At 46.6% G+C, this 16,797-nt stretch overlaps 1 protein-coding gene across 1 annotated transcript; it reads right to left on the reverse strand.

Moving 5' to 3' along the window:
* Window positions 1-1,245: 1,245 nt before the first annotated feature.
* On the reverse strand, window positions 1,246-16,724 carry mntb (MAX network transcriptional repressor b). The gene is made up of 5 exons (XM_041894599.2): window positions 16,306-16,724; window positions 10,289-10,880; window positions 9,827-9,980; window positions 4,463-4,655; window positions 1,246-2,123 (listed from the first exon to the last, which is right to left on the reverse strand). The coding sequence occupies exons 1-5, from the start codon at window positions 16,376-16,378 to the stop codon at window positions 1,330-1,332; spliced, it is 1,806 nt and encodes a 601-aa protein (XP_041750533.1). The 5' UTR covers window positions 16,379-16,724; the 3' UTR covers window positions 1,246-1,329.
* Window positions 16,725-16,797: the final 73 nt, after the last annotated feature.

Genomic DNA, 16,797 nt, shown 5'->3' on the forward strand with positions numbered 1-16,797 from the left:
ATAGGTCAAAATGCTACAACAAAAATAGAACCATGCACCAGGAACAGTATGTTTAACCACCATAGTGTAGAATAGAAAACATACTGAATATAGTCATACGCGCACACACACACACACACAAAACAACCAGTAGGACCATATGAGATTGCTTACATACATATCTGATGGTGACTCGAACATAGTCAGACATGCACTCTATTTCTCTTGCTCAAACACACACACAGCAGGTATGCTATGCGTCCAGCCCCCAGAGTTGATCTCTTGTTCTAACACCAGGATAAGGTTTTCAGTGGCTATGATGGGAGAGGGGCAGCAGGGGGGGCTATTGAGCAGGAGACCAGAGAACCCCTTTCCCTTTCTCTCTCTGTCCTTCTCCATGACTCTGCGATGTTGTGGTACTGTTTTATGAATGAATGAATGAGTAGGACCCCTGATGCCTGAGTTAATATTCATCTTATGTTAGTGCGTCTGAGGAGATGAGAAGAGAGAGGGAAAGAGAGAGACTGGCAGCGGGTAGGCTGAGCCTAGACCTGTGTCTACAGATATCTGCTACCCAGAGCAGGCTCTGGCTGTAGCAGGAGTCACTGTCCTCTAGAACAATTAATGTTTAAGTTCATCTGAGTCCAGAATGAGGAAGTCCATGGTTCCATCCCAAATGGCATCCTATTTAGTGCATAACTTTTCACCAGGGCCCATAGTAGTGCACTATATATGGAATAGGGTGCAATTTGGGTGCTACCCATAAGTCTGTGAGTTAATGTGTGGGAGGAATGTTCTAGGGAGGTCACAAATCCTGTAGAGTCAGAATCCACCTGGTGATGTAGTCCTTGACACCTGGGATCAATGCTCCAATGAGCACCAATGCTGGGCACCAATGCCTTAGCTCTCTCTTTCTGTCACTGCCCATGTCTCTGTCAGGTTGTGATTGAGTCCAGGGTTGCGTTCAGTACGACAGAACGGTGTGCAATGTTGAATTCAACTGAAACTGTACTGCACAACCAGTTGATAAACTTTGTTTACGATTACCATACGATTACCATATGGAGTGCTGCATGAGTTTTGCAATTTCAAATGGTCACACCCATATTGATCAGGCCACACTCACCAAACAGCAGCAGTGTGTTGCAGAACGGTACAAACCGTCACACTACGTAGCAAACGGTGAAGCGAACTGAACGCACCCCTGATGCTGTACTGACTCTCTCGCTCTTTCTCGCTACCTCACTCTCTCTCGCACCCTCCCTCTCTTGCACCGACTCGCTCTCTCGCACCGACTCGCTCTCTCGCACCCTCCCCACCCTGTTTCTTCCATCCCTCCCTCTCCCTCTCTCAGGCCAGTTTGAGTGTGCTAACAGGGAAGGGTGGTACGGTCACCATGGTGACTGGGTTGAGGACGGTGGTTTGTCCCACCAGCTGTGGGTGGTGGTGATGGTGGTGGGCCAGCATGGTTGTGGGCTTCCCCAGGGACGAGCCACCCTGGCCAGGCACTGCCGCCCCATTGACCTGGGGCACGTTAGCGGTAGCATGGCTAGCCTGGACGTGGTGGAGGTTGCCCTGGGAGTGGGGAAGGGTGTGGTGGGTGAAGGTGTGGGTGATGTGCCCCAACACTGTGGGCTGGGAGACTGTCAACCCCTGGGGGTACATGTGGGGGGGCAGGGGACCTCCCAGGTGGGCCACAGGGTGGACGGTGATGTGTCCAATGGGCTGGGCCGTGATTGTCTGGTGGGCAGCGGCGGCGGCTGCTGTGATTGGCTGCGGGATAGAGGAGACAGGACCGGGGGAGGGAGCGATGTGCGTGAGGTGTTTGTGATTGGCCGGGAGGATGTGATTGACAGCCTGGATGACGGAGGGGTGGGAGACGGCGGCGTGGGCGATGACTTTGGGGGAGACTTGGATGGTTGGATGGGGGTGAGGAGGGGGGGCAGGGGCGATGGCCTGGGGGGGAGGGGGGCCCGAGGGGCTGGTCAGAATCCCAGAGGACAGGGTCTTGTGTGTGATGGACAGGTGAGGAGTGAGGAGTGATTGGGCCTGTAGGATGGGGGGAGGGGGTTTGGGGAGGGAGAAGGGTGGAGGAGGAGGGGAGAGGTCTTCATCAATGTCCTGGTCAAAGTTGTCTTCCCCTTCTGAAAGAGAGAGAGAGAGGGAGAGCGATTACTCATACAGTACATGTCACTATAAGAACACATCACACATATTGACAGGTATGTATACGGCAGGGTTTCCGGCAGGAAAATTTGCCGCCGGACAACGTGACCGGGAAGATTTTAATTTACCGTCCATTTGAGGAATTTACCGGACCCATATGTATTGGGTGCATAACCCATTAGGGCATCCACCCACGGTGCTCAGAATGACAGAAATCACATTTAGATGATGGTCATTCATTTTAGAAGAACATGCAACTCCTGTAATGAAGCTGCCAATAAAACACAATTTTCAAACATTTGCCAAAATGCAATTTGCGGGAAAACTCCATTCTAAACAGCGCAACTGATAAGAGTGGTTCCATAAGTGACAGAGATGAAAATCTCCATTAGAAACTTAGATGGGTTGCTAATATGTCTAGGATAATGCCTTTGGCTTCTGGACAATGGAAGAAAGTTGATATGAAAACCAATAGAACAGGAGAGAAATGGCATATGAGGAGGTTTTTTTTATAGGCGGCGTGTCAAATAGGCTAAGGAAGTAGACAAAATGTAAAATACATTTGGCAAAATTATAGAATTACGCCTGTCTATACATAAATAAAATCATTCAAAATACTTCACCAGAAAGCATGACTTAGCCACAGAGGAATCGAGGATCATTAGCTTTTTATTTATTGATATAGAGCCGTGGATTGTTTCAAATCACAAGCTTGTAGACATATGCCTATTTAGGAAGCCCGTAATTTGGGCAGAGCGCGTGGCAGTAGGCCTGGCTGATTATTGAGTTGCGGCGGTCAGTGAAAAGCTTCTAAAATATGTATGAAGATAATGTGCCTTGAGTATAATTAAAAATGTTGAGACAAAAAGAAGGGGAGAGGTGTGGTGAAGACATAGGTGAGTCTTTCCAGAATGGCTCAGCTGTCTCCCGCCAATTCTTGCACATTCATTGTTTCATTGTATAAATCGTTTGCCCTTTGATTGTTTCTTTGTTTGATCAATTCCCCATTACATATGTCACCAGTAGTAAACATACGTAATGGGGAATTGATCAAAAAGAGAAGCTCTAGTCAAGACAGATAAAGGGAGGCAGACGGGCTGAGTAGAGAGATGAATGCAATTGAAAGAACCTGAATTTATCATATTTTTGTATTTTACTTAGTTGACAATGGAAGTTATAGGCCTACTGCTGCATTGGCCTATAGGCTATGAGTTCCACACGCTCATTTCTTTAACCACCAATGGATCACAGTGTATCAATATGTCCATTTGGCAGAGGCTGGTGCTCTCGCATTAGTTTAATTAGTACTTTTAGATTTTTATCATTTTAATTCCGATTTTTATGATTAACCAAGTGACAATGATTTTGAGTAACAAAAACATTATTATTAAAATGAAACTGTTCCACGAAAATGTGCATATGAAAATCATGACTGGCACACAGATCGGTAGGAATGGTAGGATAAATTGTAAGCTTCCCCAAACTTAGAACTCACGAAGTCTATAAAAGAACTGCCTCCACGTTTCCATGGTCAGATTTGCCTATAGGCTACTATGAAGCAAGGTAAGACATGCCTCATAATATGAAGTAAAACATTCAGGTTTCAAACAATTAAGTAGGCCTATGTTTTCAAAATGCATACTGCCTCCAGCTCACATTGTAAAGTGGAGGTGACGTGCTGATAGCCTGTTGCCTGAATGGAGAATGGGAGGCATTCTTCAATTAAACTACCAGTTGAGAAATAAAAATAGTAGGCCTAGCTCTTTTTAATCGTGCACCAAAACTTTTTAACACAAGATTGCATTTAGAATTGTTGCGCAATGAATGGGCTTCTAAAAGCACAAGTTTTACTTCAGCGTCAACCTGCTGAGGAGCTGCAGGAGAAACATCCCACAAATAGGCTCTGTATGCTGTGCACGTGACAGTTGTGTCGGATAAATAAGATGACGGCTACATGATGACTAATGAAAATACACACACAGCAATTTAATTCCACTATATTATGCTAATTAACCTATTGACCAGCGTTTCCCAAACTCGGTCCCGGGGACCCCAAGTAGTGCCCGTTTTTGGTTTTTGCCCTAGCACTACACAGCTGATTAAAAATAATCAAAACTTGTTGATTATTTGAATCAGCTGTGTAGTGCCAGGACACCCTTTGGGGTCCCCAGGACTAGGTTTGGGAAACGCTGCTATAGACCGATAAGCATGACGGCCAAATGTATTTCTAACAGAAACCCCGGTAAACACACAGCATGCGTTCTTCTGCAAATGTTTGTGTGCTCATCTGCCTGTAACTGTGTGTGTGTGTGTGTACCTGAGGCAGTAGAAGTCGAAGCCTGGTCGTCCTCTGGTTGTACAGTCTGTCTGAGGACCTTGTCAATCTCCATAACGTCCATACACTGACTCAGCTCGTTCTTCAGCTCAGCCAGTCTCTGCTGCGTGGAGATCTTCTCTCTCGCTAGACGCTCCATCTCGTGTTCGTACTCCTTCTCCTTACGCTTCAGAGTCTGGGAGACGACACACACACACCAGCAGATGTAGTACCAACACGCTAGTTACACATTAACATACATTCAACTCATTCGCAGTGTCTGAGAAAGGGACATGAACACACTCCTTGCTCATAACACACATATCACTTAAACCAATAACAGCTGCCCAAAACTGACCCAACCACGTGTAGGTGTACTCCAGACCACATGGAGAGTAGAAGAGTCAAACTCATGAGAGAGAGGGAGCGAGGGAAAGAAGTGATGGGAGGAAAAGAAAGCGAGGGAGAGAGCGGTGTGCAGTAGTCATGCGGACAAATGGTCCTCTGACCCAGTTACTGAGTGGTCTGGTCAGCTGACTGAGAGAGGGGCTCCTAAACACAGAGGCACACTAAAAACATTACAAGGGAGAAAGGGGGCGTGAGAGAGGGAGGGAGGGGGAGTGAGAGAGGGAGGGAGGGGGAGTGAGAGAGGGAGGGAGAGGAAGAGAGAGCACAGGGTGGAAAGAAAGAGTTAGAAAAGTTTAAAAAGAGAACAGAAGATCACAAGGCTGGTGGCGATAATAGAGATGGAATAGAGGTTAAGACAGAAGACAGAAAACAAAAGAAAAAGAGGGAGAAATGGAGAGAGCGAGAGGAGGGACATCACATGATCCTACTACAGGGCACTGAGTTCAGCGAGCAAAGCTGTTTACTCTCAGCAGGCACGTGATGCGAGGCCACAAGCGAGGCCAGTTTCTCTCCCCACCCCTCCAAACACACTACACTCACTGCTACTGCTAGCCAGGAACACTCCATTCCGGCTCAACACACAAAGGACTCCCATTCCACTCTGCAGAAGTGTTACTGGAGCTTTGTAAGAGAGATGTGTGTGTGTAGTCCAGTGATCAGGATTAGCCTATAAGTTTGTACCGTCTGTGTGAAGGTTTGTTGTAAACCCCTTAAACCCCCTTGTTGTAAACCCCTTACAGACCACTTACAAACACACACCTTCCTGATGATGACACATGGTGCAGGAGAGGAAAACGCAGGTTGGTGTGTGTGTGTTCATTAGGTCTCCTTGCATCTCTAACACCATTGCAACAGCTGCTACACATAGCCGTTTCCTTGGTAACAACATCCACAAGGGTTTCTGCGGTTGAGCAGGGGAGTGACAGTATATAAGGAGGGATCTAATTGGAAGATAAAGGTGTCATTTCATCTAAGGAGTCATGTAATTGGCTGTTTTCCAGCTTACTGCTCTAGCTGACATCTCCCCTCTCTTCATTCATCTCCCCTTCAATCCCCCTCTCCTTTCCTCCATCTCTCCTTCCATCCCCCACTTCCATATACACTATAAGGCCAAACGTATATGGACTGCTCGTCAAACATCTTATTCCAAAATCATGGGCATTAATATGGAGTTCAAATAAAATGTTATTTGTCACATGCGCAGGTGTAGACCTTACAGTGAAATGCGTACTTACAAGCCCTTAACCAACAATGCAGTTTTAAGAAAGAAAAAATATTAAAGAGCAGCAATAAAATAACAGTAGTGAGGCTATATACAGGGGGTACCGGTACAGAGTCAATTTGCGGGGGCACAGGTTAACTGAGGTACAGTGGGGAAAAAAAGTATTTAGTCAGCCACCAATTGTGCAAGTTCTCCCACTTAAAAAGATGAGAGAGGCCTGTAATTTTCATCATAGGTACACGTCAACTATGACAGACAAAATGAGGAGAAAAAAATCCAGAAAATCACATTGTAGGATTTTTAATGAATTTATTTGCAAATTATGGTGGAAAATAAGTATTTGGTCAATAACAAAAGTTTCTCAATACTTTGTTATATACCCTTTGTTGGCAATGACACAGGTCAAACGTTTTCTGTAAGTCTTCACAAGGTTTTCACACACTGTTGCTGGTATTTTGGCTCATTCCTCCATGCAGATCTCCCTCTAGAGCAGTGATGTTTTGGGGCTGTCGCTGGGCAACACGGACTTTCAACTCCCTCCAAAGATTTTCTATGGGGTTGAGATCTGGAGACTGGCTAGGCCACTCCAGGACCTTGAAATGCTTCTTACGAAGCCACTCCTTCGTTGCCCGGGCGGTGTGTTTGGGATCATTGTCATGCTGAAAGACCCAGCCACGTTTCATCTTCAATGCCCTTGCTGATGGAAGGAGGTTTTCACTCAAAATCTCACGATACATGGCCCCATTCATTCTTTCCTTTACACGGATCAGTCGTCCTGGTCCCTTTGCAGAAAAAACAGCCCCAAAGCATGATGTTTCCACCCCCATGCTTCACAGTAGGTATGGTGTTCTTTGGATGCAACTCAGCATTCTTTGTCCTCCAAACACGACAAGTTGAGTTTTTACCAAAAAGTTATATTTTGGTTTCATCTGACCATATGACATTCTCCCAATCCTCTTCTGGATCATCCAAATGCACTCTAGCAAACTTCAGATGGGCCTGGACATGTACTGGCTTAAGCAGGGGGACACGTCTGGCACTGCAGGATTTGAGTCCCTGGCGGCGTAGTGTGTTACTGATGGTAGGCTTTGTTACTTTGGTCCCAGCTCTCTGCAGGTCATTCACTAGGTCCCCCCGTGTGGTTCTGGGATTTTTGCTCACCGTTCTTGTGATCATTTTGACCCCACGGGGTGAGATCTTGCGTGGAGCCCCAGATCGATGGAGATTATCAGTGGTCTTGTATGTCTTCCATTTCCTAATAATTGCTCCCACAGTTGATTTCTTCAAACCAAGCTGCTTACCTATTGCAGATTCAGTCTTCCCAGCCTGGTGCAGGTCTACAATTTTGTTTCTGGTGTCCTTTGACAGCTCTTTGGTCTTGGCCATAGAGTGTGACTGTTTGAGGTTGTGGACAGGTGTCTTTTTATACTGATAACAAGTTCAAACAGGTGCCATTCATACAGGTAACGAGTGGAGGACAGAGGAGCCTCTTAAAGAAGAAGTTACAGGTCTGTGAGAGCCAGAAATCTTGCTTGTTTGTAGATGACCAAATACTTATTTTCCACCATAATTTGCAAATAAATTCATAAAAAAGATTTTTTTTATCAATTTGTCTGTCATAGTTGACGTGTACCTATGATGAAAATTACAGGCCTCTCTCATCTTTTTAAGTGGGAGAACTTGCACAATTGGTGGCTGACTAAATACTTTTTTTCCCCACTGTACATGTAGGTAGAGGTAAAGTGACTATGCATAGATAATAAACAGAGAGTAACAGCAGCGTAAAAGAGGTGGGGCAATGCAAATAGTCTGGGTAGCCATTTGATTAGATGTTCAGGAGTCTTATGGCTTGAGGTAGAAGCTGTTAAGAAGCCTCTTGGACCTAGACTTGGCGCTCCGGTACCGCTTGCCGTGTGGTAGCAGAGAGAACAGTCTATGACTAGGATGGCTGGAGTATTTGACAATTTTTAGGGCCTTCCTCTGACACTGCCTGGTAAAGAGGTCCTGGATGGCAGGAAGCTTGGCCCCAGTGATGTACTGGGCCATACGCACTACCCTCTGTAGTGCCTTGCGGTCGGAGGCCGAGCAGTTGCCATACCAGGAAGTGATGCAACCAGTCAGAATGTTCTCGATGGTGCAGCTGTAGAACATTTTGAGGATCTGAGGACCCATGCCAAATCTTTTCAGTCTCCTGAGGGGGAATAGATTTTGTCGTGCCCTCTTCACGACTGTCTTGGTGTGCTTGGACCATGATAGTTTGTTGGTGATGTTGACACCAAGGAACTTGAAGCTCTCAACCCGCTCCACTACAGCCCCGTCGATGAGAATGGGGGCGTGCTCGGTCCTCTTCTTTTTCCTGTAGTCCACAATCATCTCCTTTGCCTTGATCACGTTGAGGGAGAGGTTGTTGTCCTGGCACCACACTGCCAGATCTCTGACCTCCTCCCTATAGGCTGTCTCATCATTGTCTGTGATCAGGCCTACCACTGTTGTGTCATCAAACTTAATGATGGTGTTGGAGTCGTGCCTGACCATGAAGTCATGAGTGAATAGGGAGTACAGGAGGGGACTGGTGGGGGACCAACTCAATGGAGTTACGATTTTTATGCGCTACGCGCTTCAGCACTCGTCGGTTCTGTTCTGTGAGCTTGTTTGGCCTACCACTTTGCGGCTGAGCCGTTGTTGCTCCTAGACGTTTCCACATCACAATAACAACACTTACAGTTGACCGGGGCAGCTCTAGCAGGGCAGAAATTTGACGAACTGACTTGTTGAAAAGGTGGCATCATATCACGGTGCCACGTTGAAAGTCACAGCTCTTCAGCATGGCCATTCTACTGCCAATGTTTGTCTATGGAGATCGCATGGCCGTGTGCTCAATTTCAAATCCTGCAGACTTAACACACAATCCCCACAAACACATCCTTGAACAAACACACCCGTGAACACACACACACACAGACACACACAAACACACACACTGAGTAAAGAACAGGACCTCCCGCAGTGTTCTGACCACCTGCCGCCTGTCTCTATGGTTACCAAGTGTTCTAAAGGGCAGAAACCGAGAGGGGGGAGGAGAGAAAGAGAGGAAAAGGGGGAGAGAGAGAGAGGAATGTATAAAGGGAAAGATAGACGCAGAAAGAGAAAGCATGAGAGAAAGAAAGAGAGAGATGACAGTGAGAGAAAGAAAGAGAGAGATGACAGTGCGAGAAAGAACGAGAGAGATGTAGACAGAAAGAGAGAGCGGGAGGTGGTGACAGCGTCACTCCTCTGCATCCCCCCTTTCATCTCCGTGGAGACGGCGCTCCTCTCAGACAATCCACTGAGCATGTGCAAGAGCAGAGCAGCAGCAGAACAGAGCGTGCTCAGTGTGTCTCTCTCACTCTGCCGGGAGGGGGAGGGGAGGAAGGGTTGACGTCACTGAGCTCGCGTTAGCCATGTGCTCTCAACTCACGTGGCCAAGGATCCAGGGAGGGAGGGAATGAGAGAAAAAGGAAATGGTAGCGTAATTAGTGTACTACTCTGTCGCTATGTTCTCTGTGAATTTTGCCGGTTCCATTTTGGCAGCGTTTCATATTTTTCAGTCATACTAATAAAGAAAAAAACATTTATTTGAATTGGGAGCTAGAATGAGAACAAGCAAAGCAAGATAAAAGGCAGAGGGAAAGAGAAAAGGAGAATGCACCAACCTGACATCACACACACAAGCCATCACACACACCCGTGTAGCCTACCTGTATGTATCGCAGGGCGCTGCGTAGAACACTGAGGTTGGAGGTCTTCTTCTCATCTACGTTTGGAACGTTCTTCTTCAGCGTATCGAAACAATCCTTCAGGTGAGCTCTTCTGTTCTTCTCCAGTTTGTTGTGCACCTCTCTGGTTCCAGCTCTGCAAAACACAGATAACAACATCTGTATAAAAACGGACTTCCACACCAACTGTCTAGGAGTGCATTATGCGTTACACACACTGTGCGTGTTTGACTACATGTCCTCATGTTTGACTACCCTGTTTGTGTTCGACTACATGTCCTCATGTTTGACTACACTCTGCCCTGTTGACAGGCTGATCTACAAATCACCTTGCATCCTAAATAACTACTCATTATTACTTGTGGATCATTCAGTTTCCTTAGTCGGTGATCAGTGAAAATGTATGCAAAATGTATGACCTCAAAAACGAGGACTTTCTCTCACCCTCCAGGTCGTCTCTTCCCGTCCAACCCTCTCAGGTCGTCCATGATGGTTCCGTTTGGGCGTGGCTGCGTGGGCATGGCTTGCTGCGGAAGGAGTGCATGTTGGGAAGCGGCGGCGGTGGTGATGATGGAGGTCGGGTACGGAATCTGAATTGGAGGTTGGGATTGGCTAGGGCTTCCGCCCATCTGTGGCGTCATCAAGTTAGGCTCCGCCTTCACCTGGGCTGCCATCTGGTGCTGGATTGGCTGCTGCTGAGTAGGGGAGGAGCCTCCCTTCATCACCTGGGAGCCTCCGAGGTGGAGCGAGGTTGCCGCGGCAGTGATCGTCGTGATGACGGGAAGGGGCGGTACAGAGGGCGTAGCTGTGACAACGGGTACCATGGGGATGACAGCGATGGAGATGGGGGGAGGAGGGAGGGAGAGGGAAGGAGGGTGAGAGGAGGGAGAGAGGTGCTGGTGCTGACAATGCTGTGATGACTCAGGCCAATGCTGTGATGACCCCCAGGTGACATGGTTGAATCTGACTGGCTGGTCCGAACAGGTCACAACCTCTGCTCGTCTGGACTCCGCCTCCTCTCTGCGACGCTCCTCCTCTGTGGGAGAGGGGAGGAAGATAATGGGGATGATGTTTAGAAATGTAGGGACTTGAAGGCTTCATCTCGTATAGTAGTAGAATTCATGTTTCACAGACAGAACTGTCTTAGGTGAAGTGGTGAACACACACCCACTCCCCCCCTCCACACACACACACACACACAATGATGTCATCCTAGAGGCAGACAGACCGATGGGACGTGAGGACAGGGTCTGTCGCTGAAAGCCTGCATCTGCTCTCTGATGGGCTAGAGCGTGTGCGCTGTAATTGGACCGTTTGGTCGTCAAGGAGGGGCGGGAGTTCACAGCGATTGCCAATAGTGTCCAGAGAGCCCTTGGTCCAGGCCTGTGATAGGCTGGTGGGTGGAAGGGGGCGGGGCCTAGTCTACTCAGCTGGGTCTACTCAGCTGTGTCATTGGAGCCGGCAACATATGGCAATGCAGACCAAACTCTGTATAGCTGACACACATGCACGCGTACACACACAGGTCGACACATATGCACAAAAACAAACAAACACACACACACACACTAGACAAAAGGGGTTTGTCTCTAAATGAAACACCAGTTACCATAGATCCATAGCAACATTAGACGCACACAACACGAGGGATCCCACAGGCAAGAAGATGAACTAAAGTTGACACACGGAGTTCCCTCATGCTTAAATGTACTACATATCAAATATACACTGTGCACACAGTACACTCACATTACTAAACCAACATTTCTAGAAGTTTGACAGACACGCACACACATTGAAAAAAGGCGCAGGTTTAAGTTTGTTCCACCTGAGCGAGTCTGACCACAAGTCAGACACCACTATGATGACACACCAAATGTGTTTGATGAATCACACGGGAAAGGATCAGGAATAGGCTTTTGTAGGCTACAGTCCAAGTTATGTCTTCCAATGGTGCGACTGCTGCCGGCATCCAAAGATTATACAGCACATCCAATTTGAATATTAACTTGGAGGTAAGGACGACAGCAGGGGTGTGGCCTACGGGCGATACGGATATCACTTATTATTGATATATCTACATGGCGCAATGATGTGAATCACACTGCTGCTCTCTCATTTAGCTATTTGCGCCTTACGGATTGTAGTTGTTGTGGAAGGCTGTTCACAAATGTAGGCTTATATGTGTATTTTAACCAAATAATGGTTGAATTGAAGACGTTTAAGCTGCCTTTCAATCATTGTTTTTGCAACCAGTGGCCAGCCAGTGAAAAATTCGCTCTTGCAACAGCTGCATAGTGAGTATCCAGCATGTGGAATAAAAGTTTGAGGGTGTTCCTCCCTTCTAAACTCCTCTGTGGTATTGTGTTTTACATGCTGGCAAAAATGAGTTTATTTTAAGAAGACCATGAGTGGGGCTTTTATTGCTCGATCTAATTTGTGCTGAGAAATAAATTTTTTCATGGGCCTAACGGACACATGATCAAGATATCAAAGTGTCACCAACAAAAACCGTAAACAATAGGCCTATAGCAAATGCAGCATATGGCATTCATTTTCACATGCAAATAGCACTTTTCGTTAGTGAACAAAGCATGCTATTCCATGAGAGCAGCGTTTATCTTTCAACTCGAAGCAATGAGCCCAATCAGTTCTCCATGACAACAAAATCATAAACAACAGAGTAGGCTAATAAGTCCTTCGTTTTTGAGTTATGCTCAGGTAAAACAATTTGGCTAATCTATATTTCCAAGTCCTATTCTTGAAGATCAAGTGGTATAAAATTAATTGGAATGACTGGAAATCTGACAGACTTTGGTTTTTAATGTAAAATATAGCCTAATCAAATTATTAAGTAGGAAGCAATGGGTTAGAAGACGCCTACATAACCCATACATTTAAATGCAACATAAATGTATGGCCAGCTATGTAAACTCTAACATTGATTTATCCTAATATATATGTCGTTTTTATGGGGGATATATGGAAATTGTATGTCGTTCAATTGGTAATATTCATTTTGGTCTTCTTCTAATGGCCCTTAAGGGGAAAGTAATCTAAAAGTAACTGAAAGTAATTTGATTACGCTACTAAATTTGGGTAATCCAAAATTGTTACTCATTACAATTTTGAACAGGTAACAACTAGTAACTAACGGATTACATTTAGAAAGTAACGGATAACTAAACCAGAAAACAGGGAAGGAGGGAGAGAGAGGGACGGGGGCTACCACTGGATTGCAATGGGGGTAAGCACACTCTTCCGCTCTGAAAAGGTTCTCACACATACATACATTATATATACAAAAGTTTGTGGACACCTTTTCAGATTACTGGATTCGGCTATTTCAGCCACACCCGTTGCTGACAGGTGTATAAAATCGAGCACACCGCCATGCAATCTCCATAGACAAACATTGGGAGTAGAATGGCCTTACTGAAGAGCTCAGTGACTTTCAACGTGGCACCGTCACTACCGAGTTCCAAACTGCCTCTGGAAGCAACGTCAGCACAATAACTGTTTGTCGGGAGCTTCATGAAATGGGTTTCCATGGCCGAGCAGCTCCACATAAACCTAATATCACAATGCGCAATGTCAAATGTCGGCTAGAGTGGTGTAAAGCTCGCCGCCATTGGACTCTGGAGCAGTGGAAACACATTCTCTGGAGTGATGAATCACGCTTCACCATTGGTAGTTACGATCTTGTCTCATCGCTGCAATTCCCCAACGGGCTCGGAATAGGCGAAGGTCGAGTCATGCGTCCTCCGAAACATGATCCGCCAAGCCGCGCTGCTTCTTTAAACACTGCTCGGCTAACCCGGAAGCCAGCCGCACAAATGTATCGGAGGAAACACCGTTCAACTGATGACCGAAGTCAGCTTGCAGGCGCCCGGCCTGCCACATGAAGTTGCTAGAGCACGATGAGTCAAGGAGATCCCCCCCGGCCAAACCCTCCCCTAACCTGGATGACGCTGGGCCAATTGTGCGCCGCCCTTTGTTTTTCATGGTTCCGGCTAGGCCCCTTAATTCCAGTGAAGGGAAATCTTAACGCTACCGCATACAATGACATTCTAGACAATTCTGTGCTTCCAACTTTGTGGCAACAGTTTGGGGAAGGCCCTTTCCTGTTTCAGCATGACAATACCCCTGTGCACAAAACGAGGTCCATACAGATATTATTTGTGGAGATCGGTGTGGAAGAACTTGACTGGCCTGCACAGAGTCCTGACCTCAACCCCATCGAACACCTTTGGGATGAATTGGAACCCCGACTGCGAGCCAGGCTTAATCTGTAGCTCAGCTGGTAGAGCACGGCGCTTGTAACGCCAAGGTAGTGGGTTCGATCCCCGGGACCACCCATACACAAAAATGTATGCACGCATGACTGTAAGTCGCTTTGGATAAAAGCGTCTGCTAAATGGCATATTATTATTATTATTATTATTATTATATTAATCGGCCAACATCAGTGCCCGACCTCACTAATGCTCTTGTGGCTTAATGGAAGCAAGTCCCTGCAGCAATGTTCCAACATCTAGTGGAAAGCCTTCTCAGAAGAGTGGAGGCTGTTATAGCAGCAAAGGGGGACCAACTCCCATTAATGTCCATGATTTTGGAATGAGAAGTTGGATTGGCAGGTGTCCACATACTTTTGATCATGTTTCTGATCAGCCCTGCTCCAGATTTAAAAACATGCAAATTGAATTACATAACTCTTGCATTGTGAGGGGGAGAAAGGGAGGAGATAGAGGAGGAGGTGGGAGAAAATAGAGAAGGGGGGGTTGCCCTACTTTCCCCACACTGTGACCCGTGCACCAGTCATTCTGGCGTGCACGTGGTCGTCGGGGGCAGGTCCTCTTAGGCACACGGTATGTATGTGCCACTAGGGGGTGTGGATGAACTGACACGTCACCAGATGAGTGAAACAAAAAGCCCTCTTCCTAATATGTGGCGATAATCACCAACCGTCTATGAAATATCCTGTGAATAACTGTGATTCAGTTCACAACCCAGTCAAACGGACACCCATGCTGTGTTTAACGTTTCACACACGCAGCTCTGTCGTAGGGAGGGAGTTACTTTCGTGGACAGGCAGTAGGGTTGTGTGTGTGTCCCGCCCCGGAGTGTCATAAGATAGCGGAGCAATGTCAGAGCATTATGTAAAAGAGGGAGCCTGCCTGCAGGAGCCTCTCTGGTTGTTCTGCTGCCTGCCACCGCCCTATGCAACCTGGTATCAGATAATTTTGTATTATTCTGTACGTAAGTCCGAGACACTCCATTAAGTATGATGTGTTTTGTTTCGTATGGTATTAACTTGTGGATGTCCAGCACCCATTTCGTACGATATGTTACAAATTACAAATCGTATTATATGTTACGAATTTGAAAAACGTATGATATGTTACGATTTCTAGTTAGGTGGCTTGCTAACGTTAGCTAGGCAAGGGGTTAAGTTTATGAGTTAACTAACACGCTAAGTAGTTGCAAAGTAGCTAAAAAGTAGCAAGTAGTTGAAAGTTGCTAATTAGCTAAAATGATTAAGTTGTCCGTAATGAAATTTGAACTCGCAACTTTTGGGTTGCTAGACGTTAGCATTATACACCCAACCGTCCACCTCGACCAACCACCCTCCTTTCGTTTTTTGCCTTAAGTAACCATATGTCTTATGTAACCATACCAAATGTAACATATCATACTAAATAGAGTGTCTCGGATTTATATACAGATTAATACGAAATGCTCTGAGACCAGATTGCAACATCGACCAGCAGTAGCCTTGCCAAAATTCTGCAATCATTAGGCTACTACTGCAAAACAAGCTTAAAATACCTCACTACTAGGCCTATCTTTTACGCACAAAATATGTTTCTAATTTCAATGAGTGTGAAAGACTGAAGGCTGTACCGACGACATAGTACATGTAATGTATTGTTGTAACATAGTAACAAGCGTGTGTGTGATCCACAGTTGCAACATTGTAACAAGCGACGACACATACTTTGTAGCCAACCCGAAACAAATACAGAAGCGTTCTGGAGTGCAGAACGAGCGGCAATATGTCAGTAGATACGGTGTAACTAGCCACACACAGACAGAGCGCGCATAGTAGTAGCAGCAAGGCTATATATAGCAGGGATTTAACCCGGAAACCGAGGTAGAAAAATACCTCCTGCTCCCGTATTGATAAATGCAAATAAATGCATTAGTCAAACTGTAGAGGGTCGGCCAGGCTATGTTCATGAATCACCGGTAAAGGGACCATGAATAGGTTATTGAGTGAAAACGATGTTTCCCTGCAGGACCTAGGCTGATCGGTGGGAATGCATGACCGTTCGGGGTTTAAGTAGGTGTGGACCCCCCAATAAACCGACCAAGCCAAATCCTGCTATTCTAAAGGCTTCCCTAGACTGTGATCTCCCGCAAGCCCCCCGCCGGTTCCCACCTGAGTACCCCCGCCTTACCATGTGCGATCTGTTGTTGCTGGGCTTGCCATTCCAGATATCTGGCCGCTTCCAGAAGAGTATCGATGCTCATCGCGCGCCCCTCACCGTAGGCTACCCGATCGCCCCGGACAGAAGAAAAAAAGCGCAGCGGACAGAAGAAAAAAGCGCAGCCGAGGTCCCCCGGGGAGCACTGTCTGGAGCGCAGCTGACCCGAACGCGCACTTTGTTTTTTCCTCTCTTCCTCTCGTCGGAAAGAAAAATAGTAAAAATATATTCCTTGGATAAATGCTCTCTCACACGTAAAGGAGGGATTGCAACAAGATGGCGATGCGATCACGGGAATACATAACAAGGCGAATGCAGTCAGGGCCCGCCCTCCACGTTTCTACCCTTCTCTGTTACTACAGCCCGGGGTAAAGGACGGCAGAGTGAGCGCTACTGTGTGTAGAGGACATCAGACCCAAACAGAGGGGTTATTCCGCCTGTGGCCTGCACACACTACAGGCCAGA

This window comes from Coregonus clupeaformis, chromosome 13 (assembly GCF_020615455.1).
Source record: "Coregonus clupeaformis isolate EN_2021a chromosome 13, ASM2061545v1, whole genome shotgun sequence".
In the NCBI taxonomy this organism is placed as follows: Eukaryota; Metazoa; Chordata; class Actinopteri; order Salmoniformes; family Salmonidae; genus Coregonus; species Coregonus clupeaformis.